This window comes from Lichenostomus cassidix, chromosome 2, assembly GCF_008360975.1.
Source record: "Lichenostomus cassidix isolate B80296 chromosome 2, HeHo_3.0, whole genome shotgun sequence".
Taxonomy (NCBI): Eukaryota; Metazoa; Chordata; class Aves; order Passeriformes; family Meliphagidae; genus Lichenostomus; species Lichenostomus cassidix.
Window position 1 is genome coordinate 66,537,678 of NC_139482.1, and position 27,981 is coordinate 66,565,658.

A 27,981-nucleotide genomic window follows, 5' to 3' on the forward strand; every position below is an offset into this window, starting at 1 on the left:
ACGTCCGCGGGGGCGGAGCGGGGCGGGCGCGGCCCCGGATGGAGCAGCGCGGGGAGGTGGCTCCAGCTGCCGCTCCAGCTCTAGCCCCAGCGCCTGCCGCCGCCGCCATTTAGACATCCCGCCGCGGCAGCCAGCGCCGGGACAGGCTGCGCGGGGGGGCTCGGATCGCTGCGGCCGCCGCCGTCACCGTCGCCATGAGCCGCCTGTCGCAGCTGCTGCTGCTCGCCCTGCTCGTCTTCCCCGCCGCGCTGCTGCTCGGGGGCGCCCGCGGCGGCCCAGGTGAGGGCGGGCGGGCGAGCGGCCGTCGGTGCCCGGGCGCGGGGAGCGGGGCTGTGGGGCAGTGGGTGGGGGATCCCCGCGGCGCCCCGCGGAGGGCGAGCCGCTGCCGCCGGGCCTGCGGAAGCTCCGCCGGGAGGCGGCGGCGGGCGCTGCTCATTCATCGCTCCGGCCGCCCGCGCACGTGGCCGCTGCCTGTGGGGGCTCGGCCCGCTGCCTGTGGGGGCTCGGCCCGCTGCCTGTGGGGGCTCGGCCCCGGCCGAGGGCGCTCCGGGCTCTCCTGGCACAGCGAGCCGCGGTGTCGGGCAGGGCCCTGCGGCTGCCGCCCGGGCACCGGCCTCGGGCTCGGCCGTGACAGCGGCCCGGGAGAGCCGGGGAGCGCTGCCTGAGGCGGTGGCAGCGGGTTTGTCCTTCTCCCCGCTCGCCGGCCGCGCTGGTTCCCACATTCCCCAACAGATGCGCTGGCTGCCACCCTGCCTTCCCACCTCGTCTGCCGCCACCCCCCGAGTGTCCTTGGCGACACCGAGGAGCGCTAATCTCTGTTTACGCCGTGGCGTTATCTGATTCACGATCTGGAAATTGTCTCCCTACTACTAAGTTTGGGAAGGCAGGAGAGGTGGGGAAGGCTTCTCGCCCAGTTCCTGCGGTGGGCTGCAGCACAGTGCCTTCCCAGAGCTCTCCGTTCTCGCTATTGCCACATCATCAGCCCCTCTGCATCCATCGGAAAGACTGTGAGGGGTCTGAGGGTGTGCTGGGCAGCTGAGCGCAAAGGGTGCCCGTAGCTTACCTCTACCCTGCCCATTTTTCATTAAAAAAAACCCCACCTTTATGTGTAAAAATTTTTGTAGAGCTTGCTTGAAACTTGCAAGAGTATTAAAAAATACGTCAGTAAATCAAATCACGGCAGTTAAGGCTCAGGTTAAGTATTGCACGTGGTCTTTGAGCAAAAGTTTGAGTGTGCCTTCTAAAGACGCTTGAGAGGAGGGGGTGTATTTGCTCTTTCTAGCACTGACTGACAATTCTGAAGCCCTTGGATATGCTTGTCCTGCTCAAGGATTCCTATTTCCCATGAAAAATTTTAAATATTTATTTTAAATTTTATATTTATAGAGTTAGATTTTTTTTTCAGACTCATGTGAATCAATCATCCATTCATTTCTACTTTTTCACATTTGGAAAGCATTATGTTTATTTAAAAGCCCCAAACCTGTAGTTTTGTGCACATTTTGGAAGATTCCAGCCTTGCTTGCATGTGCTCTAAACTGCAGACAGAACTTTGTCCCGTGGCCAGTATTTTTATTAATCATATTTGCCCAATGTTTGAATTTATGAGGCTTGGCTCCACAAAAGCAAAGAGGCAATGGACTATCAGATTACACTTATCTTGGAGCCTTGCTCTAGGTCAGGTTTCTTTTTTGACTAGTACTGTGGTTCTGTTGAATATAGCAATATGTATGATATTGAGGAGGTCATACTAAGAAAGACATTCTTTATGTTTCAAAACTTGAATGAAAACAAGTACATAAAATAGTAAAATTTTGAAAGTAGCTACCTTTCAAAGTGTTCTGTTGTCAGTGTGCTAATAATTTGTTAAACTTGCTAGTCTTAAAAGAAATAGTACTTAATAAATTAATTTCCAGGCAACAGCAATATCTTATTTTCACTTTTATAATTACAAAATTATTAACATGCTTAAAAATTGAGCAATAGCTTTTAATGTAAATTGGTTGCATTCTGCAAATTAAGACATTGCTGTGTGAATACTGAACTTTTTGTCCTCCAGCTGTAAACTTTTTAGTTTTGAATTTTGTGGCAAATAAGTAAGTGAGAAAGTCATTAGAGAAGGAGTAAGGCTGAAAGATCAACACAGACATCGTTTGAATCGGAGCTTTTTGCAACTGAGGCTTCAAAACACTGTACTGGAAAGGTTTTTAAGAAGTTCCTCAAGCATTAGTTTGAGAATTGTACTTCAACATCAGTTTTCTGTTGATTAACTAGACATTTGAAAGGCTTTCTTGTATTTGCATTTTGTGTTGGTAGGCTCAGGTTTATTAGTTGCAGCTCAAGATGCTACAGAAGATGAGGAAGCTGTGGAAGATACTGTAGTTGAAGATGAAGATGATGAAGCTGAAGTTGAAGAAGATGAGCCAACAGACTTGGTAATTGTACATGAATGTTACGTCAAAAGTGTGAATTAGACCAGAAGTGCTTGAAGCTGGATAACCAAATAAAGAGTTCACTGACACTGCTATTTCCAGATGGCTGTTTCCATGGATCTGATTAAGCTTGTGTTCAGTTTGAAGTGTCAGAAGGATTTAGCTTTTCTTTCTTAATTACCAGTTGAAAAACCACATAGGGACAGCCTGATTTCTGACTAAAACTGTACATCACAAAAAAACACACCAACTGAGAGAACTAGATTCTCATAGGAGCCTTTTGTATTCCTCTTCCATCTTAAGCTGCACCTCAGCAAACTGAAAAGAACTTTGGGACATAGAACTGCTTCATTCTGGCTTCTTTGGTATTTATTTCTAAGGGGCAACAGAGTCTTGCTTCTTAGGCTCAGTATAAGTTCTGAAACCCTTGTTTTGTAGCCCATTGTCACTTGCTACACTTTTAACTCTGACACTTGTTGCAGGGTATACTCTTGGCCATGTGCCTGTTCAGGGTCACTTGCTTCAGCTTGACAAATGTTAAAAAAGTGTCTTTGCCCTAAGTTTCCCTCAGCAGAGTCTCAGATGTCCATTTTCAGGAAATAATAATTTATTAATTGAATGGTACTGCAGTAGGGACACTCAGGCTGGCCCAGAACCAAATCCCTGGGCTGTTACACCCTGACAGCCTGTTTATCCATTCTTCATGTGCCTGGCACACACCTTTTGGTTTAATGGTGATTTTTGTTCTGGGGTCTTCCTGTTTCTTGTTGAATTATTTCTATGCAGCTATATTTATCTGAACGGGGTGCATCTTCTGCTGACAGTTGTGGCTTCCTAATCTCTCAGTTTGCATTGATTCCAGAGCCTCCCTTCACATAGATAAGCAACAGTTCGAGATTAGTTCAACTTTTCAAGGTGGAAGTTTGGAGCTTGCAGCCTAAGGCTTCAGCAACCTTAGTTACACATGCTAAGCAAAACCGATCAGGCAAGACAATTTAAAAGAATTCAGCTAACTAAATTTACAACACAAATTCAAAAAATTGCAAACAATAAAAAATTCAAACATAAGAGTGAAATGATTGACATTGTTTTGTGATCTGCTTACAGCAGTTGAGTGTTAGGCTTGCTAGACACTTAGTGTACTTAGATTGGTGCAAAATTTTCTCAGATCTCTGATGTAAATTATGGAAGTGTGGGAGAAAACGTGTAAGAAAAATGTAGATTTGGTAAACTGTTACTTGATTCTATCAGATTTTCCTAATGTTAGGTTGGTGATCTTATGGTTGGCCAGCTAAATAGTGGAAGGTCTACTGTGTCAGTACTGACAGAATATTATTAAATAGCCTTTTGGATGTAATTTGCTTTTAATAAATAGTCTATGTGTTAGGTACAAAACATGATGCTTTTTAGGCAGTTTTTTCATTTGTCACTGAAATAAAAATTAGAGCTTTTCATAGCATCTTGGAATCAAGATGTTACATGCTCAGCTCTGGTTCTGTAGTACATGGTATGTGCACAACTGATCCAGTAGGGTTTCTGCTGCTTCAGGAGGCTATTTAAGCACTGAAATCAAATGATCCTACCGAGTTGCAAGCAATTAGCCAAGACTGTTCAATATTGGGTCAGCCTTGTTTTTTTTTGGTGGGGGCGGTGATGATTCCATGATCCCCAAGTGGAAAATAAGCCCTTAATGCTTGCATTTGCCAAATTAAAAAGTGAATCATCGCAAGGTGAACTTGAACAAGTGAGTCTATGGGCTTACATAGTTCAAACAGCCTAACCATTCCCAGGCATACATACACTGAACTAATTAAAACAGAATAGAAAGCTGCCATAAACACTCCCTGTAGTGAAAGTAACTAGTTTGTCTTATGGCTGTCTTTATTTTGGAAATGCTCGTTTTCTAACTAGATACAGCTTAGATGTGAACACTTAACATTTAGATTCTCTTCTTTTCCTTCCACCCCCAAACAGAAGCTTTACTGCTGCTTTTTGATTATAAACCCTTCAATAGACCTAAGTGTAGTTCAGATTAGTCACTGTGTCAAATATAGCAAGTAGAAGGGTAAATGCTGAAAGGGATGCTCATCAAATCTAGAGGGAGAGCAGACTATGCTCCCGCAGGAGCAGAATTTGGTATGAATACTTGCCACTGTTGCATGCTTTAACACATGGGATTCTCATGAACCAAGTATGGTTTTTGCTTCACTGTTCATTATAGGATTTTTCAAAAAAGTCTCTTGTCTTAGACAGAAGAAAAAGAGGAAGAAGACTTGTCAGGAGAACCTAAAGCCTCGCCTAGTGCTGATACGACCATCTTATTTGTGAAAGGGGAAGGTAAGAGTCCTCTGCAAATCTACCATCCTCTTTACCTTTGCTTAGACTGCATCAATGTGTGCCTAAAACAGTGAAGCTCTAAAACCACAAAATCTGTTATAGATGCTCTCTGTTTAGAACTGGGCGTGTGTGGGGCCTGATGTTTCTAATGGTTGAATAAATTTTTTGTGTTTCAGACTTTCCAGCGAACAACATTGTAAAATTTCTAGTGGGCTTCACCAATAAGGGTACAGAGGATTTCATTGTCGAGTCTCTCGATGCTTCTTTCCGGTACCCTCAAGACTATCAGTTTTACATCCAGAACTTCACAGCTCTCTCACTGAACACAGTAGTTCCACCACAGAGACAAGCCACGTTTGAATACTCCTTCATCCCTGCTGAGCCTATGGGTGGCCGTCCTTTCGGTCTGGTTATCAATCTCAACTACAGAGATGCAAGTGTAAGCCTGATGCTGTAATTCGTTTGAATCATTCTAGTTGATGTGGAGGTGTCAGGAAGGAACTGCTAAGTCAAGTACCTCTCCAGAAAGTGAATGCCTCTGTAGTATTTAAGCAAATCAATAAGTAGATAGGCACAGCAAATTACTGCCTACATGCAGTTAAGGTTATATCAGCAGTGGAAGCAGGAGTGCCTTAGAACTGTATTGTAGTGGGCTAAATTCCTAAAAACCCCACCCAGCTGACAAAATGAAGGCTTTCTTTAGGATAACTTAAATTTTGCTGTGTTTTTCTGACTGGGCTTCGCTAACAGGCCCTACAATCAAAGTGAATGCCACATGCAAATGTAAGGCAAATAAATGGCCAGTAGTTGCAATCTGGGGAAAGACTGTCCAAAACCATAGATGGGTATCAGTTTTATTCTTTTCTCTCTAAGTGCAGGTCAGAGATTAACAGACTTCAATAGCTTTGTGTTTTGGTAGTCCTAACAAGCGCCCTTTGTATGTAATACCTGTTATTATAGGAAGTAACATACGGAAGCCTAGGTGTGACCATCTGGATAATATCAAGACTGTTCTTTGTACTTGCAACAAAACTTATGTGCTTTTATGTGTTGAGTGAAACTAGCACTACTTATAAACTTGAGAAAGTCTTGTGTGCGAGTTATTGCTTTCTAGAGTTTTTCCAAGAACATGGAAAAAGGTAAATTTTTGTGTGTGTTGAAATTGATTTAAAATGTTATGTGCCAACTTTGTTCTAGGGCAACGTGTTTCAAGATGCTGTCTTCAATCAAACTGTTACAATTATTGAAAAAGAAGATGGGCTGGATGGAGAAACGTAAGGAGACTGGAGATTCAGGTTTAGTTGGTGCACAGTTAGATCAGGTTATTGGTGGTGCCAATGAAAATAGTTCTTGTATCATCATTTTATTGAATGTTAGGTCTGCTGTATTTTGGTGGTGGTGTAGCAGCATTTGACTTACACAGTGATGACAGACTGAAAATACGAACTTTTCCCAAAATTAAGGTATGTATTAATAGTGGGAATCTTCAGAATTGGTACTGTGTCAGTGAGAAGTTTACAGATGTGCTTTAGCTCAGAGGGTTTAAGCCTGGGATAGGACCTGATGTTATACAGCTACATAGCAATTCAAAGCTGTCAAACTTTGGTTATGCTACTGTGCTTTTTTTCCTAAGAGCTGAAAGATGCAGATGGTCTGTAGTATCAGGCTGTGGGCCCTACTGTCATGATTGGTATAGCTTTCTTCTGGAAAACTACAGTGTAATCTAAGATTACATAAACTAGAAGATGTATTTGGAGTATGATATAGAGGAACTCAGTAATTTTCTGTTGCACTAGCCCATGTCTGTAGTAGGTATCTTTTAGGAGTGATTTTTTTTTCAGAGACATAAGGAGATCTGACACCCCAAATATCTTTCAAGCATATGCTGTGCTAAAATAATTTTATATATATTGTAACACTGGAATGGAATTTTAAGTGAACCTGTGAGTTAGAAAGTTAATCTTCAGAAATACTTGTAGACAATGCTGAATGTCTGAATTGTCCTGCCACAGGCAGAAATTGCCTGTTGAGCCAAGTGTCCTTTTAAAAAGGTCAGCCAAAAGAAAAAGCTATTGCATTAATTAATACTTCTCACATAGAATAACATAAATGAAAGAGCAATTGATCATGTGAAAATGTGATATGCTGAAAAAGGAGCTCTCAAAGCAATTCAAACACTAGAATCAGTTCCTGTGCATGTCCTGTGAACAGATAATTGAAATCCCTGTTATACAGTAATTAAGTATCTCCTTTAGTTTAACTCCATAATTTCCTTTATTATAAATGAGAGTTCAGATGTTCAGCTTGGAATAAGTTCTTTACCTGCAAACTCCCTAATCCCCATATCAGTTTTAGATATAACTCTGATGATATAACCTCTTGCTATGTGTCAACAGATGCTTCAGATAAAGTTCTTCAAAGTAAACCAAAATGCACAGATTAAAAAAATTACTGATTTCATGGGTAGAATTCTAACTGTGGAACACAGAGCAAGATAAGCATAGTCTTTCAAAGCTCTGTTGCAAATGAATAGTGTCCTAGCAGGACTTACTTTGCAGCAGTGTGCTAAAAGCGCATAAGAGATTTTTAAGGGTTTTATAGGTGATTAGAACTGTCACAAACATAAATATTGCCTGTGATCCAATGTCTTGAAACTTCATGATAATGGAAAATAGTTTGTGAAGTTACTAAATTTCTATATTTAAGTTTTATTATAAATTGTCCCATTTATAATATATATACATAGTATAAATAGTATACTATCTATGGTATTTATATTATAATTTTTCAAATGTTCTGTTGTTCAGAATTAAACTTATGATTACAGTCTTCTGAAATTCAAGCCAGAGTAATTACATACTAGTTGTTAGCACTTTAGTTTCAGTTTCTTTGGGTATTTTCACCACTTGCCCCCTACAAAAGTTCTGGGAAAGATTAGGTGGGCATGTGGCCAAAGCTAGGCTTCATTGGTATGCCTCTTCATAAACTTTCTTCAAAACTTGACATTTTTACTTAATGGTTTCTTAAACTGTTTTTTAAAGGATCTTCATGTACATGTTCCTGGCTGGACTTGGTCTGCTGGTCATTGTTGGCCTACATCAGTTACTAGAGTCTAGGAAGGTGGGTAGTGTGTTTATCTGTGTACTTGTTAATACAAGACCATTCTCATGTGACAATAAAGCAATTCAGTAATTGCTTCCGGCTTATGATGCTAGAGGTAGGAGATTTATTTTTAGAAGCTTCAAGATGACTGGGGGAACTAGAGAGCTCTTAAAAATGTTCATAATTGAAGATACTCTAATTGTTGATCTCATGCCCTTTGGATCTGCTCTTTGGCTCCACATGAAAGTGGTTGAATTGGAGTACCTTCTAATCACTGGATGTGTGTGTCTTCTGATTCAGTACTTACTGGGCAGATTTTCCCCATGCTCTCTATTTCTGCCTGTTAGTTTAATCCAGGTCAGACTTCAGGGGAAAATAGCTGTCAGTTCTTTATTTAGTTCTTAGCAAAGCTTTGCCATAATGTTGATTATTTTGCAAGGTCAGGTCACAAACAAGAATATTGTGCTAATCTGAGAAAGCAGAATGAAACTGGTCATCACAAAGTTTGGTTAATCATCAGCAAAAGGTATAATGAATTTGCCCAGGTGTGCATGGAATCTTGATGCCTTTATGTGGAACAAGTGTTGTGGGGCATTAGAAGTGGTAATGTAAAGCTATGGGGAATAAATTGCTAATGTGAAAAACAGCTCTGTACATTGACTAGCCTTAAGTTTGTGCCTTAGTGAAATAATTGTAATTCATTATATGTAGCATTTTTAGTAATTTCTGATATTTATGCTACCCAAACCTTGTTTAAAATGAAAATCTTTCTCCTTTCTTGAATTTTCAGAGGAAAAGACCAGTACAGAAAGTAGAGATGGGAACATCAAATCAGAATGATGTTGATATGAGCTGGATTCCCCAAGAAACTTTAAATCAAATAAGTAAGTAGTCTGCTTTTCACAAACTAGAGCATAAGAAACTTACTTGTTCAATTAATTGTAACTGAGTAAATAACTGATACCAATTTCTTAGAACAGCATATATATCTTCTAGGGAATAACAACTTGTTTCAAGCACTGTGTTTAAGGATTAGATTATTACTTTAGCAGGCTATTCCTTTTAGAACAAACTTTATTAGTTGGTAAAATAATGACTATTGGTAACTTTTACAATTTGTTCTGTAGAATATTTTTCAACAGTATAAAATCTCTACCAAAAACCTGAATCACAAAGAAGGTTTAAATAGGAGAAAATAGCGGTCATCTCAAAGTTTCTGTAAGTTGTTTGGAAGTTTACCTATAGACCAAAGTCTTAAATAAGCATTAGAAGTGTGTTTTAACTAAAACCACATTACTTCTTGATATTAATGTCCTTTACAAATCTGAAAGTCCTACTTGATACCTGAAATGCCAACAGTAAACCCAATATCTGATTTCTTTAGACTGTGGATGTTTCTAACTTCTCTTACTCTTTCTTCTCTTTTGCTTTCCCATGGCTTCAGTGCAGAGTAGAAGAGGTGAGGCAGACTCTCGTGAGCTGAAGAGTGCTTACTGTGTTTTCCATGTAATAATTAGGCATGGATAGAAGTACAGCTTCCTGCATGCCATGACTGGTGATGTAGCATGAGCAGTAAAAGATTGCAGAACAGATGCACGCAATGGCACACATTTTATATACTTCTAAATTTATGTTTTCATGTATTTTGTGAATATAGTCCTGGTTATATTGTAGAAACATCGTTTCAGTAGAATATTGCTGAAGTATTGTTGTCTTCTCTCACGGTTCCCAGAATTCTTTTTCTAAAAGGCAGCTGGTTATTTTGCCTTCCCCACTTACCTTGGTGTAGTATCAGGCTGATAAGCTCCTATCATCAGTAGCTAGGACTGGTGTGAGGTGAGAGAGCCTCAACAAAGTGTGTCCTAGACAAGATGCAAAGAGTTGTGCCTTGAAAACCCTTTGCCGGAGCTGCCTTTACTTGGCAAAGATGGCTGCTTTGATCAAATAAGCATATTCTGGGGCTTTATTCAGTGTAGAAGGGCTAGAGGCCTTAGCTCTGATATGAAGTTGTGCCAGGAGTTGATGAGTTTGTGCTTTTTTGATTCCTTCACACATTTTTAATTCCTTCACCCTTTTAAAGTACTTACACACCACAGGTTTAAAAACTAGTGCTTTACTTGTGAAGATGAAAGCTTTCTTGTATACTTTCTTCTGTGAGACACAACAATAGTATAAAATCCAGACACAGGAATTTGAAAAGCCTCAATCTGGCAAGAAAAACAAAAGGTCTAAATGCTGTTTTTTCTCTAAAGAGCAAGCTGTCCTTAAAAGGGTTCAAATCCTGGTAATGTTTGGGCCTTGCCGCCATTCCTTTCTTAAGCCAAATAGGTATTCATATCTTAATACTTGAAGTTTAGGAAAAATTAATGGTTATGTTCTTAATGGTGGTTTTCTCAGCTCCAGGTTAGCTTCAATTAGAGCTCTACACTAAAATTCTTTAAAATACATGACCTTCAAGATCACAGATATTCTTGACTTTTTTGTTATTGACGCTTCATACTGTACTGATTGGCCTGTAAGGGCATGCTGGCTGCTGCTTGTGTTTGCACATACTGTAAACAGGGAGGTTATTGGAGATTGTTCTAAGAAAATTAGCCATCAGATGCACTTAGCAATCCCTTTAGCACTTCATGCAAAGTATTGAAGCTTCTCTGCAATAATCATAGAACCATAGAAAGGTTTGGGTTGGAAGGGGCCTTAAAGATCATCCAGTCAAATGTGGATGCTTCCTGGAAAAGTGCAGTTTTTCACAACAAAGACACTTTTCTGCTGTTAATTGTATGGATGTAGAAATTCTACATGCAAGACAAAGCTGTCTAAAGACGAGTCAACCGTACATTCTTCAGGCAGGTAAACTCAAGCCAGTAGTCATGCAAATAATTCATTTAACTTTCTAAAAGTGTAATTACTGAACATAAAACGTTTCTAAACAGCAAAGCCTCCAGTTTCACATGGGGATGGCATAGGGGTTTGGGTTTTTTTAGCCTTTTAGTAACTGGAAAATAAAACAAACCTTACTATGGGGTTGCGTGTTACAGAATGGAAAGATTTTTTTGTTACCTTCTATTTCGGTTGCAAATAGTTAAAAAGCCTTAACAAGCTATTTGAACTGGCTTCTCTGTGATGATGCATTGCACTAGAAGGGCAGCTTGTCTTGTGTTTGGGAGGAGGAAAATACATGCTTATGTAACAATTGCAATTGATGTGACTTTTTTTTTTTTTTTTTTTTTTTAAATCTAGATAAAGCTTCACCGAGGAGGTTGCCCTACAAGAGGGCACAGAAGAGACCAGTGGGCTCTGATGAGTAATGTTAACTAGTGCAACAGTTGAACCTTTACTAATTCTGCCTGTTTGGTTTTTTGGATTGGAGTAGTGCAGAGAACTCATATCACCATAAGGAAAATGCCGCTAAACATTTGGACTGAACAGATTAACTGAATGGTGTTAATATTACTGAAAACGCACTTCTCTTTTAATTTTCTTTTTTTTTTAATTGTTGGGGGTCGGGGGGAGGTAGCCATTAAGATTTGTGCCTGCGTGTATCAGCAGTTGGTCTTAACAGAAACATGTTACCTGAAATGTGCCTTTAGAGTTCTTTGTAATGCTGGCTTGTCATCTGTACATTGTCATTGAAGGATTTTTCTCCTCTCCCTAATCTGAATGTCTGGTGACTTTAATCTGTCTTGATTGTATCATATCTGTATCAGAACCTGAATGCATTTTTCTTATTCAGTAAGTAATATTACTCTTTACAACGTGCACACACTGAAGTTTGTGTGTATGTGGTCCTGTCTCAGTGGCAAGGCGCTGATCATCTCAACTTCTGCATAGTTTTCATTCTAAAGGCACAATTGGGTATAGCTGCTTGTAGTGGTAGATATTTTTGCTGCTGTTTTGATCTGGGCATGCAGTGACCTAAAAATCTGAACTTAGCTGCATAGATGTTAGGAAGACTCTTGCACAGCAGCAGAACTTGTGAAGCATGGAATTTGTGTGCTGAATTGGTATTACTACATAAATTTCTCTTTTATACCCAGTTTGTTAAATGGTTAGTTATTGAGTCGTGCCAGCAGCTTAGGTATTCAGATTATAGTGGTAGTTCTGCAATGTTTACTCAAGAAACTATTGAATAAGCCAGAAGAATTTTTCAGTAAGTTCTTGGTTCTCTCTCCTAAAAACTAGAATGTTACTTGTATCAAAACATCAATTTATTTTTTTTTAAGCTTGACAAGGATTTGCTGTACACGCATGAAACTGAATTTGAAAAACAGTTGGCTTCAAATAATTCTCTTTATTGGCAAATTATTTAATTCACTCTTTACAGTTTTAAATCTGAGACATCTTTACACTGGTCAGTACATTGGTCTGAGGTTTTTCGCTTTCAAAACTAGTAACACAGATGCATATTCATCATTAGCTGCATGTTGGTTCAGTACTCAAGCAGAAGAGCTGTATGCAAAATCAAAATGAGATTTCCTCTTGTGGTTTACATGATTACCAGGTACTGAGGTGTTGATCCATATCCACTGTGTTCAGGAATTAACTGGCAGGGAAAAGAGCCAATATGCAGAACATCAGTTTGCTTGGACAAGGCTTGAATTGTTTGCATCTCAGCTGCCTTCCTTCTTGTGTCTGAATGTTATCAGAAAGCTTATTGAGCTCAGGAAGAGGCATAGTTTTGAGGCTTCTGTGTCTTCTTTTCCTCCCTCTTCTGATTCCCACCTGTGAAAATGCCCTTTTAGTTCTCCACTTGCTCTGAGCTTCTGAGCCAATGAATGCTGAGCAATACTTCCAAATCCTGCCATGGTGTGTTTGAAGCATCTAAACTCTGAAACTACCTGTGCTGGCACTACTTGGTTATATATTTTGCCAGAATGAACTGTGAAGATGTTCTTGACTCATAGTCCTATGGAAGAGATGCTATGTTCAACTTCCTGAAAATACAGCTAGTCCAGCAGGCACAATATTTTTCACAGTTAAAGTTGCTTAATTGTCATACAAATCATTTGGCAAACAGTTGAGGGCTGCTCTCATAACGGGTATCTTCACTCAAATTGTGTGGAACAGCTTTGTTTGCCTTTAGTGATATAATCTGACTGGTTCTGTGGTAGATTTGCAGGCTTGTATTCCAGTTTGCTTTGATTCAACGGAGTGTTTATGGATTAAATGCTTCCTGTGCTGAAGCCCTATAGTGATTGCAGCACCTGATGCACTGAACTTGCAAGTTTCCCCTCCTGGATTAGGTCTCTAACCTGGCATCAGGAGGATGTTTTCCCCACCTTCTTGTAATAGGTCATCTTGAGGTGTATACTCTTAATTCTTCCCAAGATGTAAAGGTACTCTTTGAGGGGATGGTGATGATACAGTGGTACACCAGGAATAAAGACAAAGGATCAGAACAGAGGATATTAATTTCCTGGTTAATATCCTGGTTTTATTTGTTGAAATAAATAGTTTAGCCCTGATTGAGTGCTGGAACAAGTTAAGCTTTTAGAAGCTGAAGGACTGTACAAATAAGAAGTATTTTAAAGTTGAGCTCTCTGCTCTGCACTCAGTGGTTGACTTCCAAATGCTTAAGTTCTAAGCATGAGAGAAGAGAGGAGGCAGCTTGCATTGGAACCAGCAGTGGGAAAGTCCAGTTGTACCAAGGTTGTCTTTCTGATGATACAGCTTGGAATTCACTGCAGATGGTTCATAGTGACTTTCTCAGCCAGAAGCAATTCATAAGAGCAGGGGCCAGTAGACCACTACTGCTCATGATGAATGTCATAACATTTTTTAATTACTTGTTTCTCGTTAATTTGCTGTAGTTGAAATTCAGCAGTAACATTCCAGCATGCAGTGGTAACACAACTTTGGCATCTCTAATATTTCTAGTGGATAAGCCAGTCTATTACACTCAGTTTTCTTCAAATGGGAGAACATAGTCACTGCTTTGTCCTGTTGCTTAGAAACTTTTATTTTGGTACTTGAATTTTCTATTCAATTTTTAAACATGGATAGCTTAGTGTCACAGGTACGTTACTGGATATGATTATTATTATCAGCTGAGCAGGGTATAGTTTTGGTGACTTAAAGATGAGACAGTTGCAGTTCTGCCTGTCTGTGTCACCCTTTTCCATGTGGCAGCACAAGTATTTGTATAATCCATCATTTTTACCAGTTCTCAGCCAGCTTACTACACTGCCACACAACTGCTGCTGGGATGTTTTGAGAAGAGTGAGAACTGCAAAGGAGATGTGGACTAGGGTTTCTTCTTTGTTAGTAAGAGATGTTAAAAAGCTTTTAGAGAGCAAATGAACTATGACCTTAGAGTAGAGGACCTCTGTGAATTCTTTCTCCTTAACTTACTCAAACAATTGTGAAGATCTAACAGTTCTACACTTTGGGGGTAGGAAAAACAGCTTTAGAGTTCACATCTACAGAGGTAGCAAAGCACTAATTTAGCTACCTTTGAACTGCATGTGATACTTGCAGCCCTCTGTATGCTGTCTGCTTTGTGGCAGCAGTTCATTTTTTTCCACAGTATCTATTAATCCAAGAAAGAAGAGTGGCTGCTGTCAGACTAAAGGATTGAAGCTTATTCTCAACATACAGAATTGTTAAATTGTAGGCTATGGAGCTGAATGGAGCAGACTAGAGATGGCATTGCTTCTGTTTGTTTTAAAATGATTACGCTGAACATCTTCCGTATCTTGGAACAGGTGTAGTCAAAAGTGTCATTCACTGGTTATTCCTGGAATGCTAGGTGCTAAACAAAATGTTGCAGGTGAAAGCTTTCAATCCAGGGAAGTCAAATACTAAAGTAGGCTGGTTGTCCTGTTTTTCAGTGTGCTTGATGTACTGAGCAGTAGAGAGTCTGTTCTCTTTTTTTTTTCCAAAGGAAGGACAGTACCTACCTCATAGGAGTGACATAAGGGCTGTTTCAAGAGTGTTTTGAAGTCATTTGAGATTTGCACAATAGACTTCCATGGAGATAGTAGTAGTGTAAATGGTTGGCAAGTGTATTCATAGACCCATACGATACTAATTTAATCCCCTCACTGACCAGAATGTAGCAGCTTTACACTTAGACATTTCTAAAATATGCAGAGGAGTTGCAATTAACTTACAGTGGAGAGCAAAGCCACAAAGATCTCTTAGTTTCTGCAAAGTTTATAGGTGGGCTAAGTAACATTTTCCTGACATTTTTCCATTTATCTCTAAATTTTCCCAGGGACTTTTTCTAATCAATTGATACAGATGATTGTTTGTGTAGCTACAATCAGCAGTCAATTTAAGAATGACTGATTATTTTGGATGAATAAGTTCAGATGATGTACTGCAACTGAAGTATTAAATTATCATTTAATTTCTTACCTGCTGACTTCCATTTATAAGTGAGATCAGATCTCTTGAAAACAGCTGCAGGTTTTTTTGTAAAGTATACTTGATTTATTATTTTTTTTTCTTAGCATTGTGTAGCTTTTTTTTTTTTTTTTTAATAAAGCATGAGTATGGCACCAAAAAAGGCCTTTTCCTTGATAAGCAACCCATAATAGCAAATATACAAAGTGTGAAAACATGGCATTCTTAAAAATCTGCCTTTCTACACCCGTAGATGGAATGGAAATAATATTGAGCAAGAGCTCTGTGATGTTTTGGACAATGGACTAATAATTAAGATTAGAATTCTTTATAAGAATAAGGGAGGGCCCTGGGAAAATGTTCAGTAAATTCTTGAGTCCTGATGGGCTAAAAGTGAGCCATAGTGCCCTGCATTTCTAGAAGGAATAACCTCTTGTTAAACCACAAGCAGCGTAAAAAGGATCTGCTAAGATGCTTAAAGGTTGCTGAAGCCCAAGGTTATAACAAGGCCAAATCCTTACAGCTTTCACGTGCATGCAGTTTGACCAAGCAAACACTCACATTCCATGCAGTAACTCTGAAAACAGCAGTTCCAGCAGCTGTTCTGCATCCAAACAGAAGAAGGTAAGATTTGTTGGAGAAAAAAACTAACAAAAACCAAACAAAAAAGGCCTTAAGAATAAAGGATGCTAGGACTCCTGTATCTGTGAACTATAGCTGTGGGTAAAAAAGGAGAAAAATAAAAGCAGATGTGTTGATGTATTTTTAGGTCCCAGAACACATAAAAATCACTCTGAAGCGTGCCTCATCTTTCCCCGAAATCATCAAGATAAGTTGCAATAGCTGGCTTAGAAAAAACAGATACCCAAGACCAAGATGAGGTCTTAAAATATCTATCTGGCTATCTTTTCTGTCCCCTCATGTAAGTAGTCTTGGCTATGAATTTATATTAATCAAGATGCAGTAAAATTCCAGCATTACAACATTCCAGTCCTTCAGCTGGTGAGGAAAAGCTGAAATTTAACCTGCCTTTCCTCATCACGTTCATCACACTCAGCCTACATGGAAATCACAACTTGTCCTGCCTTAACTGAGTCTTCCCTGTGCCACTTGAATTCACATGATGAATCTGAGAGCTGTCTCTTTCACATAGCACAGAGAACACTTGGGGCTGATGCACTTGGTCTCACAATGGTCTGAACAGGAGATTTTCAAGATGAGCTCACAGTGTTTGTTCTACTAAAGAAGGTTCAGTTCTTCCCTGCAGGGCCTGGGTGGAGCTTCACAGGCTGTTTTCTGTGGTGGAGCATGTGTGATTAGAGAATTTACCCTGGAGATAAAATACAATACTAGATTCACTAGATGGAAATTATTACAGCCAGCAATTCCCAGATCTGCCAGCTGAGGGATCTCCTAAGCCCTTGACAGCTGCTTCTCATAACAGACAAGCACAAAGAGAGCTATTGCCCCTTCTCAAAGAGCAGCATCTAAAGGGAGGGGCCAGAGCACCTGTGCCTGAGCTTTCTCAATCATTCTATGCTGTAACTTGGTCACAAGTCTGAGCATTGTCTTTTTCTGTGCCGTTCAGAAAATAATTGACAGATCTGAAGCTTGAACTCAGAAAAGCTGTATATGCTAGTGTCTTTTTTTTGCTTCAAAAAAATTTGGGGCTGTGGCCACCTACAGGGTCAGCCAAAGGTTTTGCAGAGGTAGAGCTTATAGTGACACACTGACTCTGCCACCTGCTGTTAGTCCCCACAGTCAGTTTTCTTTAGAAGTTAAATTAAATTGGATCTTTTAAGCACATACCTTGGCCACATTCAGACACAGATAGGTTCATGTTCAGCTTTTCCATGCCAGCTGCATCAAAGAGACCAAGCTGTTCAGAACACTGAAGGAATTCCCTTGCCAGAGCATGGATCCACAGCTCTACAGGAGCCAGCAGGGGACAGGACCTTGCCATGACAGTGGGCTTGATCACAGCCTCGGCTGGCAAGTTTTCCACCCATAAGTTTTCAAGAGTGAAAAAAGAATGAACAAACACACTATTTTCTTCAGCAGAAGTCTGCACAGCAAGGAGGGAAATTAAAATACCCTATTGCAGATTTCCATTGGAAAGAAAAAGCTAGAATTTAAATAGCATCTAATGACTGTTGAGCACAGTATGGCAAATGTTGCCACAAAATAACAGGTTATATTTAGAAGTAAGTTTAAATACCCTAAAACACTTGATTTGGAAGTGTGTCATATTTTCCTTAGAGCCAGTATTTAAGACTTGGTTAACGCTTGGTTGTTTGTAATAGTGGTTCATTCATAGAGAGTGGAATTACTTCTCACAGCTGGAAATGACATTTTGCCCAACTTATCCTAATTTGTTGCTGCTATAAAGCAAGCTGGAAACCAGGAACCACATCTTGCTGTTAGGCACCACAGGAAAGAAAAATACGAAGTTTGTGTTTTAAAAAGTATGCTACACAGGGTCCATCTCTTTTCCAACATCATAGTAGCCTGACAGATCAGAGTTCTGCAGCATTCCATTTCCACCACCCCAGCTAAAGGAACACCAAGGGGGAAGTACATCAGCTGCAGTCATGCAGCCAGAGCAATCAGTCAGTGGTTTTACTTTGTGCTCGTACAGGGCAAGGCATTCCCTCAAGGCCCTCCTGAGGCTGAACTGTTTCTGTAAAGCATCTCACTGGGTCATTTACTGTTCCTTTAGTAAGCTCCAGCACTCCTTGTGGTTACTCCAGTTCTTTCAGTGGCAATCCCCAAGGACCATCACCCCATCATTCCCATTTTGTGTAGAGTTGAACAGAGTCAGATGTCACTGATGCACTGCAGTGGGAGTAAGTAAAGGCCACCAAGGACCTGGTGACAAACTGCAAAACATCCCTCAGCTGCACTTCAGTAAAACACTGCCTGAAGGAAGTGGGAGAGAAGCTACTACTTTTAATTAAGTGTTGTTCAAATTAAGTACCTTCATTTTTAAGCAAGTGATTTGCAGTTGCTAAACAGACTCTTGTGGTTCAGAAAAAGTTAAAAACTGTCAAAGAGGTGCATTCACCAAAAAGTAATGACCAAATGCATTAAAGGCAGCATGTGGCTCTGCATCCTGTGCCAAGATACATTGCCATGGGTTGCACAGGTTGCTCATTTTTCCAGATCCTTCCCCTTCCCTCACAGCCCTGGCTCATTTTCTAGTGTGTTTTGTGTCTTGGGTAGCTATGCTAGGCAGCCTCTGGTTTCAACTCCAAGATACTGACAGACTGATGTAAACACAAGATCAAAAATCAGACTCACTGTTGTGGTGCAGACTTCACAGACTGCTATGTGTATGCAGGCAGGTTGATCCTGGACCTGATGCATGTAACCTTGGAGCCTGTAAAGCTTCAGTCATACAGGCATCTTGAAGGCAGCAGATTAAATGGTGTTAAATGTTCTGCCACCAAAAAGGGACTTTTGAGGCAAAGTGTGCAAATCTAGGAGAGCTGGATCCCATTCAGCAACAGTGCATGCAGTAGGACAGAGGAGGACATGTGCTGCCTCCTCCCCAGCTGCTGCCCAGGAGCTCCATGCATCCAGCACAGCAGGGCTGTGCTTTGACAGAATTAGAGGAAAATAGCAATGACAGAGCTCACAGTCTCTGTTTACAGCCTGGTTTGGCCCACCACTTTCCCCTTCCCAAGCACAGGTCATGCAGTAAAGCTTGAGTTGCAAACACTTGGGAGGAATATTGGTCAACTAGCACTGCCATCACCCCAAAAAAAGTACAAATACTTTTGAGTGCAGATTCAGTAGAAGTCAGATGCTGCTCATTGGAAACAACAAACCTAAGCTGTCATTCTCTGCAGGATCAGATAACAGGAGATGGGAGGAAAAGCTAACGCACCAATGGCTTTAGTTACCCAAATATAACTCCATGACTGGGGGCAGGGGCCAATAGTCCTGTGTACGGACAGGAGCATTTATTTCTGCTGTTCCTTTTACCCCAGTGCTTGGGTCAGGCCTTGTCGTGGAGCCACCAACCCCTCTGGCTGACATTCTGTCCCAACCTTGGCACATTTTTACGAGCAGCAGGGCTGTACTCCACGTGTGCTTACAGGCTAAAAATTACTGACGGAAAGTCAGCCCACAGCAGCGCTGGCCTTCACTGCATTAACCTCTGCCTCCGAGATTGTGAAAACAGATCAGGCCTTACATGATGAAAAGCCTTTTCTCCAGCAGATATCTCTTATTTACAGCCTTCTATTAACTGATATTCGTAAACTGCTTCACAGCCCTCTGCTCAAAGGCTCTAGAGAAGTTCAAGTGCTTTCACAACAGTGTATTCCAAACACCCATCGTCCAGAGTTTCCTCATACACTCCTGGCAGTTTTCCCTGCCAAACAAGAGATAGATCTGGCACAGGAGAAATAAACAAGCAAAGCAAAGGAGAAAGCTATTTTCAGTTCCTACTAGTTGGAAGATTACTACATTTTCTACTGCATTACGCAGTGACGTTGGGTGAGCCAGAGAAGTCTTCCCACTTACTCCTGTTTAATATATGAAAAAGTCCTGCTTCCTTTTTGTGAGGATCTTTTTTTTTATTCTGAGAGTGGTCTTGAGAAAGTAGGAGGCAATACTAGTTTTTTTGAAAAGCCTCAACAAATGCTTCTCAACTCCATTTAGTTTCACTTCTACAGGGTGATTTCACACACATCCTGAAGGCATCAAAGCCCCTTACCTGGCAATACTCTAAAGGTTTCCCTCTCCCTAGAGAGCTCAGTCAAGCTTGTAATCTGTTAGGCAGCCCATTAACATGGCCCGTGTGTGCAGGTTACATGTCACTTACCTGAGGTGACACGTCCATACAACAGCAAGGCAGATGCTCCTGTATCTGTTTTGCTTCCCATTCCGTGCAGTGACCTGCCATCAGCCTGTGTCCTCACTGCTGCCTTTGAGCAGGCCAGCTGCCCTCTGCCTCTCCACTCTCTTTCTCCCAGGTACTAGTTGGCTCCTTTTTTAAAAAAAGACTTTTGGAAAAACAGCTTCACAAACATCTTTTTACAATACAGAACTTACTGTTGCCCTTGCCAACAGCCCAACCTTCACCCCTCCCCTGGCCTTAAATAGGCCTTCTTGCCCAGGTGGAGCCACTGATGAGGTCTGGCAGCCCACAGGGATGGTGCTCTTGAAGCCTTTGCACCTTTTGTAGACGTGCATTTGGTGAGAGATCCTAAAAATACCAAATATAATTCTGTCCCAGAGCACTCCTCCCTGTGCTGCTCTCCTCCCCCAATCCTCTGATGGTTCCCAAGAAACACATTCACACCATTGGACAAATGAATTCCTAACTTGTCGTAGGGCCAAGGGCACATACCATCCATGTCTGACACCCACTCATCATGTGGGAGAAACATCTTGGGCTTACTTGGCAAAAATCATCCTTTCAGGACTGGCAAGAGGGGGTTAAATCACCCAGAACTGCATTGCAAAAACACAACCCTCAGCAGAGGGGACAAGGAAGGACACTGTGAAGGCTGTCTGGAGAAAGGCCAAGAGGTCTGAACTTGCTGAGGGCAAGACTGTGCACCTGCAGGAGACACTTTAGGCTCTGGCAGGGGCTCCATGAACAAACCATTATTCCTGTTAATGCTCTCACTTCAAAACCAGAGGAACAGACTGTGACCATCCACACCCTCAGCAGAGCTGTTGGCTCAGGAACCCCAGCTGTGCTGAACCTCTTGGCAGTTTAGGGTTGTTTCTAGTTTTTCTAATCCTGTGATCCAGCATGGCACTAATTGCCCAAGACTAGGGAAATGTTCTGATCTGCCAGCACATCTGCAAGTACCAGCAGTCACCAGTTTCCAGATAGTGACAACTGTGTTGATGTTTGTTTCCCCTGCTCCCTGAGTGTGCATGTGAAGGACATGGAGCAAGGAAGGCAGCTCCGGTGTGGGGCGGGTGGCCAAACCCAGGAGCTCCAGGACACACCCAGGGCTCAAAGCCCAGGGATCACTGTAGTGAAATGGTGCTACCAACCTGCAGAGCACACACAGCCAGGTGACACAGCTGGGTGTCCCCAGCTCAGACATCACACAACCCAGGATGCAGATATGTATGCACATCATGCCATCTCACTAGCAGGTTAGACTTTTTCTGACACACACACTCTTCCCCCTTCCCAACCTCAGATCATTTTTCATGAAACGTTCAGCTCCTCCCTGACATGAAGGAGGTGTACAAAATCTAATTCCCTTATTCCCAAACAGATTGGAGCCCAAAACGCAGCATTTTCCCTCATTCCCCCCTTTGTTGTTGCAGTGTGGGTGCAGCCTCTCCTCTGCACAGCAATTACTGCCAAGGAAGGGGATGAAAGGGGAAAGTACTTTTATGCAGCTCCTCAGCTCTGAAGCACTCAGCTGACACTAGAAGATGCTGGTGCATTGTACAGGTTTTACTCACTTCCCTCCCAGATGTTGGCTACTCCAATACTCAGGTCCTGGGAAGTGCTGGCATGGCCCCTTCTTCCACAGTCCAGCAGTTAACAGATGTTCCAGTTGAACAATCCAATCCATTTCTCCATCCTTTTTCGCATTGTCAGAGTGGGTGATGAAAAATGGTGCCTCTTTGGCGTACAGCAAGTGCTGCTATTCTGTGCTGGGGTCTTGAGTCTCCCTTTTGCAGCTAATCCTAAACTTCAGGGTTTCCAAAAGTGACATTTTAACTCCCGTCTTTATAGAAATGCTGAAAGAAAATGGCATGTGTGATTCCCTAAACTGGAGACTTGTGAACAAGTGTTTCAAGTAAACTTTTGCCCCTTGCTGCCTTTGCAGGTTGAATTGGGACTAATTTTGTTTGAGAAAGGCTTCTTTCAACAGAACAGACCATAACACTGTTAAGTCTCAACAGCAAGTAATTTCTCATTGCACCCACTTTCTGAAGATCTTGGTGTAGGTGTACTGCCCTCCCATCCCACAAATGCTGGCTACTTTGAGACAGCTGGATAATGAAAAACAAATACTTTTATTCCTTTCTCTTTACCCGTTTGCATTTCAGGGGCAGCAAAATGCAAAAGATGCTCAAACCAGGCTCCACATTCTGCTTTGGGGCAGCCAGTTTTCACCCAATCCTGCTATCTCCTGCCCATCCCCACAGCTTCGTACTCCACACTTGGGAAAAAAACACTTTCCTGGTGCCCCTCAAGTCCAAGGCATCCCTGTGGCAGCAGAGGACTTGAGTCTTCCCCAAACCTTAATGCTCTGGGTGAGCATGTGGCCTCCACACCTGCAGCACTGCTGTGAGACATGCACAGTGCCTCACAGAGGGGATGCCACTCCCCCTGTCCATGTCAGGAATTAACCTCAGCCTCACCCTTGCCAAGGTAGGAAAAAAAAGCTTTAGGAAATGAGGCGAGGAAGCAGCAAGTTGGAGGAGGCACATGGAGACACCACCACCACCTCCCCACCTCTCTGTTAACCTGATGTTTCAAGCCAGCTCTAGCTATTGCTGCCATGGGTGTTAATGCAGGGAGGAGTGGAGGCAGGAAGAGGGAAAGGGAAATGCCAGCAAGGAGTGAAGTTCAGCTGGCCTGTATGGTGTTACCCCATCCAAGTCAGGAAGAGCAGGGAAATTCCTGGCTCAGCAATAGTCACTATCAAACTGAGGTAGGAGAAAAGGGCTGGGCACAGCAATTATACCCTTCCATGGCCAAGAACCAAGTGCTTTCTAAGTCATCCCTTTAGTAAGTAATTAGTAACAATCACTTCCTAGCCACATAAACTCATCCCATTTGATTTTACCCCTCCTGACAGGTCTCTGGGCCATTTGGACGCAAGCTTCCCATCAGTATCACGAGAGGAGAGGCGATTCAGGTCAGTGGGTGGGAGAGGGAAAATTATTTTCTGCAGGTTTCCTCCCTTAGAAATGATGTTTCAACCCCATGAGCCCACCCAGAGAGCCTTCACAGAGCCCCACTTCTTCAGATATCCTCGGTTTGGGGCAGAGCTGGCTGGCTGACTGCTCCTCTTTTAACCTGTCCTTCTCTGGGGGTGAGGGACCACATCCTCACCAGAGAAAGTGCTGTGAGGAATTCAGACCTCCAGTCAGGAAGGTACAGGAGGCTTGAGGGTGGAAAGCAGCAGCAGTTCAGCCCCCGAGTCTGTCTCATTCTGAACCTGGTTCACTTCTCTGCCAGAAAGCACCATCGCAGCAGGACTTAGGAAGATGTGGATGCTTCAGCTTCACTGCAATTCCCTGGCCTCCAGAGCTGGATACACAACTCAGCTAATTCTTTGGCTCACTGTCCTGTGAAATGCATTTTATTTATAGGAAGGCATATAAAATGCAGCTAAGGCAGCTCTGACAAGCTAAAACAAAGGATGTCTCTTTTTTTGACAAATGCGTGTGGCTTTTGGATACATCCTGAAGAGTTTGTGGCCATAAGCATTTATGCAAGAAAATTAGGCTGGCAGAAACCTACTTCATTTATAGGAAAAGGACTGGTACACTGTTAATCACCACAGCGTGCTGGGAATATGTTTCACCTATGTGACCATGGGGCTACAATTAATTAAAAAAGGAAAGAGAATCCCGACCCTGCCTATGCAGAAAAATCAGCACTTTTCTGCTGTCTTCAGTTGCTGTGTAGAGGAACTGCACTGGGAGAAAGGCAACATTTCAAAGGGGCTTGGCTACCAGAAAACGGTGGTCAAAATCAACACGAGTTTTCAGAGTGCTGCAATCATCTCCAGCTCAAACTCAGATCAACCAAAGGAAGAGAAACAGTGATCCATTGGCACAGATAAGCTCCAGCTTGCATGTTGTCCTCCAGCAGAGCTAAGTCTGAGAGCAAGTCACCACAAACCCACAAGAAGAGCCACGTCCATTTCATAACCTATAATTTTTAAATATAACATTTTATTGCTTAGATGGTTTGATACAGAACAAGTTTTACTTTTTACTTTGAATTTGGAAGTACTGTACAACTGAAAAAAAAGAGGAATAAAAGTACCAAAACAATGTGTGATTCTCTGTTCATGTGGCATAAACCAGTCTTGTACACAATTCGTAGCAGCAGTTTAAGTTCCCTTTAGAAAAATATGAATTCTACACATTTATTACTGTTTCCTGCATGGGATGAAATCACTAGGATTAAACTTCCTTCGTGGAGAGAGAAGAGAGAGAAAGGAGACACATAGAGAGGAGAGAGAAGATGAATCATTCTGAAAATGGAATCAGACTGTCACATAGCCCCCTAAAGTTATTTCACAACAGCCTCAAACAAGGTTCTCTCTTTTTTTTTCTTTTTTTTTTCCTTTTTTTTTTGCGCTTTCACAGTCAAGTGCTTAATGTAGTGATTGAATTATCTCCATGTTAAGTCCATTGCAACTCAGGCAAAAGAATTTTAGAAGATCTTTTTTTTTTGTTTTCTTTTTGTTTTCTTTTTGTTTTTTGTTTTTTTGTTTTGTTTTGTTTTTTGTAAAAGCCCTGAGAGAGGAAAAAAATAAAAAGATTCAAACGAAAATCGTATAGAGACAAGTTAGCTGAACATGCAAACTAAAGCCTAAGATTCACCCATAGTTTAAACACATTATAAATTTCACAGTTTAATATTGGGGGGAAGAGGGGAAACAAAAAAACCCCAACAACAGCAACAGTTCTCAGTCAAACTCAACTAATAAAAATGTCAATAAAATGTGGCAAGACCTTATACTCTACTAGGATATAGATAAAGGCTAAATAAAGCTTTAAATCAATAGTGATTATTGCTAGCAGATGTCCCGGCAGCCTGCTGGGAATTAATTACTTGCTACATTGTTCTGCAGCATATAGTTTAGTAATGGCTTCTCCCCCACAGTATTGCGCAGTTTAGTGTGGAGAGTTGCAAAAAAAACAAAACAAAACAACAACCCCAAAATAAACAAACAAAAAAAATTACAAAAACCAAAAAATACCCAAAATAATAATAATAATTATTATTATTATAATTATAATAGTAATAACAATTTAAGGGATGTGTGAACTGGTTTTAATTAAGTAGAATGCACCTGGGTAGAGTTTCAAATGAATCATTGGTTGTGATTGATTTATCTATATCTGGCATTAGCTTTGTTTCTGAACTGGTTCAAACATCCCTATTTAAAAATTAAAAAAAAAAAAAAACAAAACACAAAAAAATAGAAATCACATATACCTCAACCATTTTTTCTTATTCTATTTGCAAGAATATTACTCAAGAACGTTTCTCTTCCTTTGAATTCTGGACAGTGAGATTTCAGTCTCCAGAAATTTTTCCGAGAATTTTTAATATATAGATATATATAGATATATATATATAATATAATATAGACTGGGTCCGAGGCCCACTTCCTCCATGTGTGGTGAGAGCAGGAAAAGCGATTCTGCGGCGGGAAGGAGGGAGGGTCACAGTGCGGGCTGGGCTGGGCTGGGCTGGGCTGGGCTGGGCTGCAGTGGTGGAATAGCACAGTGAGGCTCCGGCAATGCTATTATGGCTCTGTCTGTCCCAGAGGTCATGACTGAAGGACAATTAACAAACAACAATAACGACAACAACGACAAGGACAACAAAAATGCTGGGCACTCCTAAAAATGCGCAGCTACAGTAGGATACATTTCACTTAACCCCTTCAATATTGGTGGCTGGAGTGTCACCTGTTGCCGGCAACAGGAGCCATACGGAGAAATTCCAGCTGCCAGCATTAAAGGGGTTAAATTACTGATATGAAATTTAGACACACACCTCAAGTCTTCAAGCATCAACCCCAAAATCTCAGGAAGAATTTCTTTTTTTTTTTTAATTAATTTTATTTATTTTTAACATGTCATATATCCGTAGTTTTATTACCAGTAGTATTTTCTTGCTCTAGAACACGACAGAAGCAAGACGAGGGTAAGGCTCGCATTTCTCTCTTGCTTTCGACTGGAAGACGGAATAACTTTGCTCTGTGAGTGACGCGGGCTGTCACCGACGCGGTGGCAGCGAGGTCGCGGTGGCACTCGCAGTGCCTCTCTCACGCACCCGCTGTGGCACACTGGCACCCACAGCCACACGCTCCCGCCTCGAGGGAGGTGTGCCCCTGCACGGGGACGATACCTCGCTGGCCTCCACGGGACGCGCCGGTCGGAGGAAGGGCTTCATGTAAAGTACAGTAGAAGAGCTGCAACAACAGGAGGAGGAGCTGGTGAAAGCGATGAGTTAAGAACACTCCGAGACGGGATCCAAGCTGCGCTACGCATCTCCGTGGGCAAATATTGCCCATTGGCATCTGCTGACTGCAGAGACAAGCGAACTGATGGATTTATAAAATAATAATAAAATAATAATAATAATAATATACTGAAGCAAATCAAACATATGTAACAGCGGGTGCATAATTTCCATAGGTTACGTTGCTATGTAACTCTTCTCTGTATACACGCTCAGTCCGTGATGGCCAGAAAAAACCCCTAGGATTTAGAAGACCACTTCTAATGCTGAAAAGTGGAAACAAGCATGAGGTTGAAATTCATTTGTGTTTCCTGCTTTTGGCTTGAACCACTTTGAACACCTTCAACTGCCACGTTGTTCAGGCCTGGAACAGGCTTAATGCTCCACCATGTGGCAAATGCAAGAACATCTACTGAGAAAAAAAAGCAATAAATCAACATCTCCTCTGCATCTCCTCTGACTATTTCATATGAAATTCACATCATTTTTCTTCCAGTTATTGGCTATGGTATCCAAGGGCCTCCCACCCCACTGCCCCATTTCCAGCTCAGAGAACAAACACAGCGACTATCACAGATATACAAGAACAAGCTCACGCACACCAATACAAAAGGTAACATTAATGCTTAAATGAAAAAGGGTCCTCTCCAAATAATTCTTTAAAATATTAAAATCATTTTTGAAAAAATCTATAATACCAAAAGATCTAATAAAGTAGTAAGGCACTCAAATCAGTATATACTGTAGTCTCTTGCATTATTATACTGAAAGGCATATGGCACCACGTCCAGTCTGCCATACTCTCCCCGTAGCTGTAAGGTTGCTCTTCCAAAACCACACTCCAGAAACCTGGCGCTGCTGGCTTCAGTTTGCATGCTGGGACGGGTCCAACCTCCTAGCGAGTCATTCCACCCCCAAGAGCTGAGGCGCACTGTCTGCGGAGGCCAGGATGTGATTCATGGGAGACGGCGCGTTGTGCATCTCCAGCAAGTCTTGGATGAAACCGGAGGGCCTCTCGTGCTCGGAGCTGCCTCGCTGCTCCTGGTCTTTTGCCGTCTGTTTCTGCATGCTCTTGGTGGGCTCGGCGAGGCAGGCGCCGCTCCTCTCCTCTCCGCAGGGCGAATCCATGAGCATGCTGGCCAGGGGCTCATTTCGGCTCCCCGTGAGGGACGAATGGCTGCCGACGCCCCCGGCGGAGTCGCACTCGCTTTCGGAGATGGGGTTGGCGCCGCTGTGGCTGGACTCATTCTCACTGTCTTCTCCACATCTCGACTGCGTCTCCTCCTTGTCGCTCTCCTTCCCATGGTTTCGGGCATCTTTGACTTTCTGGTGGATGCGCTGGTGACGAACCAGGCTGTGCTTCAGAGTGAAGGTTCGTTCGCAGGTTTGACACTTGTAAGGTCTCTCACCTGGAAGAGAATTACAATACGAAGTCAGCAGTGAGGTCCCACACATGCCTCCCTCTTGTTTCAAGCAGTGTAAAATTTCTGCATTTTGGAAATTCAGTACCTACATCAAACATCACATTTATGCAGATTTTTTTCTTCTGTACTA

At 41.9% G+C, this 27,981-nt stretch overlaps 2 protein-coding genes across 12 annotated transcripts in view; one reads left to right on the plus strand and one right to left on the minus strand.

Annotated features, from left to right (window-relative positions):
* Positions 1 to 4: 4 nt before the first annotated feature.
* Positions 5 to 24,218, plus strand: SSR1 (signal sequence receptor subunit 1). 3 transcript variants are annotated; one of them, XM_085051958.1, is made up of 11 exons: positions 5 to 279; positions 2,317 to 2,435; positions 4,682 to 4,769; positions 4,946 to 5,208; positions 5,967 to 6,043; positions 7,811 to 7,889; positions 8,662 to 8,755; positions 9,316 to 9,330; positions 11,112 to 11,175; positions 23,012 to 23,071; positions 23,395 to 24,218. In XM_085051958.1, the coding sequence occupies exons 1-11, from the start codon at positions 195 to 197 to the stop codon at positions 23,417 to 23,419; spliced, it is 969 nt and encodes a 322-aa protein (XP_084908084.1). In that variant the 5' UTR covers positions 5 to 194; the 3' UTR covers positions 23,420 to 24,218. The 3 variants fall into 3 exon arrangements, with proteins under 3 accessions (XP_084908084.1, XP_084908085.1, XP_084908086.1); XM_085051959.1 differs by lacking the exon at positions 9,316 to 9,330 and having other exon boundaries at positions 6 to 279; XM_085051960.1 differs by lacking the exons at positions 9,316 to 9,330; positions 23,012 to 23,071; positions 23,395 to 24,218 and having other exon boundaries at positions 9 to 279; positions 11,112 to 15,229.
* RREB1 (ras responsive element binding protein 1) overlaps positions 24,097 to 27,981 on the minus strand; it is a 121,967-nt gene continuing 118,082 nt past the window's right edge. For 8 of the 9 annotated variants that reach the window (XM_085051949.1, XM_085051948.1, XM_085051951.1 and 5 more), the window contains one exon: positions 24,097 to 27,836. In XM_085051949.1, the coding sequence (XP_084908075.1) occupies positions 27,331 to 27,836 (506 nt within the window). In that variant the 3' untranslated portion in view covers positions 24,097 to 27,330. The remainder of the gene's footprint in view (positions 27,837 to 27,981) is intronic. The other variant, XM_085051957.1, reaches the window with a different exon arrangement.

Bases quoted from the DNA above. Each gene is read 5' to 3' on its own strand.
- SSR1 (XM_085051958.1), top strand. From the start codon at position 195: ATGAGCCGCCTGTCGCAGCTGCTGCTGCTCGCCCTGCTCGTCTTCCCC. The intron at 2,436-4,681 runs GTAATTGTACAT...CTCTTGTCTTAG, and splicing joins AAGATGAGCCAACAGACTTG to ACAGAAGAAAAAGAGGAAGA. The intron at 7,890-8,661 runs GTGGGTAGTGTG...TTGAATTTTCAG, and splicing joins AGTTACTAGAGTCTAGGAAG to AGGAAAAGACCAGTACAGAA.